This window comes from Onychostoma macrolepis, chromosome 12 (genome assembly GCF_012432095.1).
Source record: "Onychostoma macrolepis isolate SWU-2019 chromosome 12, ASM1243209v1, whole genome shotgun sequence".
Lineage (NCBI taxonomy): Eukaryota > Metazoa > Chordata > Actinopteri > Cypriniformes > Cyprinidae > Onychostoma > Onychostoma macrolepis.
Window position 1 is genome coordinate 1,168,626 of NC_081166.1, and position 5,668 is coordinate 1,174,293.

The 5,668-nt window shown below is 34.8% G+C and overlaps 1 protein-coding gene across 1 annotated transcript; it reads left to right on the forward strand.

The window, feature by feature from the left end:
• The first annotated feature begins 1,180 nt into the window (after nucleotides 1-1,180).
• On the forward strand, nucleotides 1,181-3,223 carry ndufb8 (NADH:ubiquinone oxidoreductase subunit B8). The gene is made up of 5 exons (XM_058793973.1): nucleotides 1,181-1,340; nucleotides 1,712-1,838; nucleotides 1,931-2,030; nucleotides 2,604-2,759; nucleotides 3,061-3,223. The coding sequence occupies exons 1-5, from the start codon at nucleotides 1,220-1,222 to the stop codon at nucleotides 3,151-3,153; spliced, it is 597 nt and encodes a 198-aa protein (XP_058649956.1). The 5' UTR covers nucleotides 1,181-1,219; the 3' UTR covers nucleotides 3,154-3,223.
• Nucleotides 3,224-5,668: the final 2,445 nt, after the last annotated feature.

Here is a 5,668-nt window from a genome sequence, read left to right on the forward strand (position 1 = left end):
GGTGACGCGGCGGCGGCGGGGGAGCGGGGCATTATGGGAAATGTAGTTCTGAGAGACCGGCTGGCCTACAATTTGACGGTCTGAAGGTCGCGAGAACGTCTTGTACTCAGTTTATGAGATCAAAATAAAGTTTTGAAGCTTTCATAACATTCAAGTCAAAAAAAATTCCAATGAAAAACAAAATCGAAATGACATGCAGCTTAATAAACTGAAGTCATTGTTGTGGCTTAACATAATTAGCCCTGAAAAAATGCGTAGTTTACAGAATATGTTTGTAAAAAGATAAAATAATAAAATAAATAAATAAAAATGAATAGTTATAAAAATGAAAAATGATAAGTAATAAATATAGAAAAATGATAGGCTAGTTTTCCTAACAATGTTGCCATCGTGTGGATGTCTTGAAAAAGTACAGCGTTGACAGAGAAGCAAAATTCAATATCATATTAAAAAAAAATCAAAAAACAAAACAACTTTCTTTTTCATTCTCTTGGAATGAACGAACGATTAATAATTATATTTTTAATATATACATACAGTACATTTGTAATGAGTAAAATTAAATGACGATAATCATATCATACACTGTAGAATTTTATATAATTCAAGTGTGATTTAAATTCTCATTTTTCGGATGCTGTCAACTTTGTTTTATTGTTGGGTAAATATCATATCCATGCATGCAAAAAATGTAAGCCCTCCTTTTAGCATATTTCATTGTGAGTTTGTGAAAATGTTTTAGAGATTTAAGTACTTTTAAAAAACTAAATAGAAAGTCTGAAACTCTTTGCGTCTCTATCTCAGTATTATTTTTTATTATTGTTTTAATGTATTTTTATTTGATGCCTTTTTGTAGCTACTTCTATTGATTCTTGCTCCTTGTGTTTTTTTCTCCCTCATTGTTGCAATTATTGTTGTGAGTATAATACGCTAAATATTATGTTGATTATTTGTATTATTTATGATGGATGCGCCTTGTGTTGTTGGATGTTCTTTGTATTGTTGTGTAAAATTTGCAAGAAGAAGAAGAATTTCAAATAATTAATAATAATAGTATAACAATAATAACAGTGACTCTAAAAATATTTTTGACTTCACATTTATACAAAACAATGCCTTGTTGTGTAAAACTATTTATTTAATAATTTGCAGTCAATGTCGCTTTCCGAGTGTCATTGGGGCGTGTCCTCTGCGCAGAATCGGTGACGTCAGTCCGCGCATGCGCGCTGCGGAGTGTCAGAGAGGCATGATGGCGGCCCTCAGAGCGGGTCTCCTGACCCGAGCTCTTACTAAAGGAAAAACACCGGGAATCTCAAACATTATCCTCGGAACAAGAGCAGGTGCTGTCTTACACATCTGTTATTTCGTATTATGGGAATATACGCTATAAAAGCAGTGTTTTATAGCATCTAATGAATGATAACCTTCATGTCAAGGCTGCGGAGCTAACAGGCTAAGCGAATCCGTGATAGTGTTTGTACGTGATTGTAAACAAATGCAATTAATTGTTAACTGCTTGTTATTAACAATTAATTGCTGTTTTGTTAGTTAAACAAAATTAATTTAATTCATAATTAAACTAGCTATCTAAAATACAGGTTTACACATGCTAATGTGTTTGTAGATGTGTGTCTAAGGTAGTCTGGAGAACTCTTCTCTTGTTATTGTGTGTTATGTGTAATCATAATAATGTTTGTGTGTGTTGTTACAGCATCCGGTCCTTCTAAGGACACATTGCCTGGTCCGTACCCCAGAACCCCAGAAGAGATGGCAGCAGCGGCCAAGAAATACAACATGACGCTGGAAGATTACAAACCTTATCCTGAAGACGGCATGGGGTGAGTGTCTGTTTCCACACTTTGAATGAATAATGTATTTTGTTTCCAGGAAGATGAATGAATTAAAATGCATTTGCTCTGTTGTTACGCAGGTACGGTGATTACCCCATGCTTCCGGAGCGATCGCAGCAAGAGAGAGACCCCTGGTATCAGTGGGACCATCCTGATCTCAGGAGGAACTGGGGAGAGCCGGTGAGAACAGCAGTTTAACATTCATCCTATAAATCCGGGTTTTTGTTTGATGCATCCACACAAGTGATATCAATGCATTTATCTGTTTTTTGACACTTGACAGCATGCACATTTTTCATGCCAAATACAGTTTTTAGCAAAAATAAATTATAAAAAAAACATTTTATATAATATATAAAGCCATAATATCTCTCACTGTGAAAATAGCCACAGAAGCTGGAATGGCATTAAAAACAAACATGCCGCTCTTCAATTCCATTGCATGCTTTTTGAAAGAACTATGAAATATAATGTTTAAAGCACCACACGACTCCAGTCCATCAATTAACATCGTGTAAAGCCGAAAGCTGCATGTTTGTAAAAACCAATCCATCATTAAGACATTTTTAACTCAAATACAAGTCCATAATCCTTAATAACGCTTCCTTCAGTGAAAAAGTGCATCTCTTGTCGTCTCCTGCACACATACTGTATTTGTTTAGAGCTGTTTTTGTAAACAGTGCAGATTTCTCTCCTAATTCAGACTTTTTTATTTTGCTAGAGGAAGTGAATATTTTGTGATGTCTTATTTAGATGCACTGGGACTTTGACATGTACATCAGGAACAGGGTTGACACGTCTCCGAGCCCCGTGGAGTGGAAGAAGATGAGGAACCAGCTGCTGGGGTTCATGGGCTTCATGCTGCTGATGTTTGGTTTGGGCGAGATGTTCCCTTGCTACCAGCCTGTGGTGAGTGACGGGAGCTGCACAGTAAAAAAAATGCTTAATTTACAGAACATTTCAAAGGGAAGTGTGTTATTTCTGCATCACTAGCAAACTATGAAATTGCAAACTCTTTTAGCAGCTGAAACTTATTTAGAAACAGTTGTAATTGTTTGCAACTAATTGCGCACCAGGGTTATTTTAGCATTATAGAGATACTATTATAGTTTTGATTTGTTTTTTTTCATTTTAATTTGACAGTTTTAGAATTGTTTTCCACAGATGTTATGAATGAGTCTCATCACCGTCAGTGTCTTTCTCTTTCCAGGCTCCTAAACAGTATCCTTACAACAACCTTTACCTGGAGAGAGGTGGAGACACTGGGAAAGAACCAGAACCTGTCAAACATTATGAAATCTAACGCTAGAAACCTCTCTGTTTCATAACTTGTGTATATTTCTGTCTCTCTAATAAAGTTAACTTAAATGTCATCTGTTGGGTTTGTCATTTCTTACCTTTCATTCAAATGAGACCTTAAACTGTCATCAGCATTTCATTACGTGAAGCATAATTATTAATAATAATATAAATAACGTTTTTTTAAACAGAGAACATCTGTTGTTTCATGTAAGTGGAGTGTCTGTTGTTCAGATACGTGTTAGTTACATGCATTTATTTCAGATTTTATCTGTCTATCTATACATATACATAAGCAGCACAGGTATATTTGTAGCAATAGCCAACAATACATTGTATGGGTCAAAATAATCCATTTTTCTTTTATGCCAAAAATCATTAGGATATTAAGTAAAGATCATGTTCCATGAAGATATTTTGTAAGTTTCCTACCGTAAATATATCAAAACTTAATTTTTGATTAGTAATATGCATTGCTGAGGGCTTAATTTGGACAACTTTAAAGGTGATTTTCTCAATATTTAGATTTGTTTGCACCCTCAGATTCCAGATTTTCAAATAGTTGCATCTCAGCCAAATATTGTCCGATCATAACAAACCATACATCAATGGAAAGATTATTTATTCGGCTTTCAGATGATGTATGAATTTCAATTAAAAAAAAATTGACCCTTATGACTGCTTTTGTGCCCCAGGGTCACATACAGTTGTGCTCAAAATTATTCATACCCTTGGTAAATATGATCAAAGGAGGCTGTGAAAATAAATCTGTATCATTAATCCTTTTGATCTTTTATTTAAAAAATGTACAAAAATCTAACCTTTCATTGGATAATAAGAATTTAAAATGGGGGGAAATATCATTATGAAATAAATGTTTTTCTCTGATACACATTGGCCACAATTAACGGCACCCTTTTATTCAATACTTTTTGAAACCTCCATTTGCCAGTTTAACAGCTCTAAATGTTCTCCTATAATGCCTGATGAGGTTAGAGACACCTGACAAGAGATCAGAGACCATTCCTTCATCCAGAATCACTCCAGACCCTTTAGATTCACAGCTCCATGTTGCTGCTTCTTCTCTTCAGTTCACTCATGTTCTACAGGGTTCAGGTCAGAGGACTGGAATGGCCAGCAGAAGCTTGGTTTTGTGCTCAGTGACCCATTTTTGTGTTGTTTTTGAGGTTTGTGTTTGGATTATTGTACGGTTGGAAGATCCAAACATGGCCCATTATAAGATTTCTAACAGAGTCAGTCACTTATTGATTTTTTATCTGTTGGTATTTGATAGAATCCATGATGCCATGCGTCTAAACAAGATGTCCAGGACCTCCAGCAGAAATATAGGCCACAACATCAAAAATACAGCAGTATATTTCATTGTACACATGGGGTACTTTTTATCCCTGTGCTCACCAAACACAGGAGTTTGCTGGAGTTTGTTTTTGGATGAGCGAGGAGAATTTTTCTTGAAACCCTCCCAAACAACATGTGCTGATGTAGGTGCTGTTTGACCATTTTTTTTAAGGTTTTCTGACCCCGAGACTCAACAATTTTCTGCAATTCTCCAGCTGTGGTCCTTGGAGAGTCTTTATCCACTCAAACTCTCCTCCTCACCGTGCATTAGGACGATATAGACACACGTCCTCTTCCAGGCAGTTTCCTAACATTTTATGTTGATTGGAAATTCTTAATTATTGCCCTGATGGTGGAAATGGGAATTTTCACTGCTCTAGCTCTTTTCTTAAAGACACTTCACTAATTTGTGAAGCTCAATTATCTTTTGCTGCACATCAGAAATATATTCTTTGGTTTTCTCATTGTGATGGATGATTAAGGGAATTTGGGCTTTGTTTTCCCTCCCATTTATAATTATATTTATATTTATATTATATAGCCATGGCTAGATAATTTCATGTTCATAATCACCCAGGAGTGCTCAAAATTGTGAATATGAATGGGAATATACTTCAGAGATATTTTACTTGTAAGAATTTCTAGGGGTGCCAATAATTGTGTCCAACGTGTATTAGAGAAAAACATTTATTTCCTAATTTCCCCCACTGTCACTTTTTTTTTTTTTTTACTTCAATTAAAGGTTAGACTTTAAAAAAAAAAATTAAATGAAAGATCAAATGGATAAACAATGCAGACTTATTTTCACAGCCTTCTTTGATCATATTTACCAAGGGTGTGAATAATTTTGAGCACAAATGTGCGTATTTTTTTCTCTCCAATAGTTTTATTATCTTTTTACATCAGATGAGATGTCAGTAGTCAGTCTTTGAACTAAAAATCTAAATAAAATGCATTTAATAAGAACAGCATTAAGCGTTAAACAATAACAATAATCAATATAATTTGTGTGTAGCTGGCCTTTTCACTTTTGATTTGGGGATAAAATCTCCTAAATATTAAAGAAAAATGTATATGGGCACTGTTGACTTAATTGAATTGAATTTTTAATTTAAGCGATGTTGGCATTAGTAAAACATAAATCGCGTCGAGCAGATTGG

What these genes read in the sequence shown, in the direction of transcription:
- ndufb8 (XM_058793973.1), top strand. Translation starts at nt 1,220, where the DNA reads ATGCGCGCTGCGGAGTGTCAGAGAGGCATGATGGCGGCCCTCAGAGCG. An exon ending in TATCCTGAAGACGGCATGGG is followed by an intron (nt 1,839 to 1,930) that starts GTGAGTGTCTGT and finishes GTTGTTACGCAG; the next exon opens with GTACGGTGATTACCCCATGC. An exon ending in GGAGGAACTGGGGAGAGCCG is followed by an intron (nt 2,031 to 2,603) that starts GTGAGAACAGCA and finishes TGTCTTATTTAG; the next exon opens with ATGCACTGGGACTTTGACAT.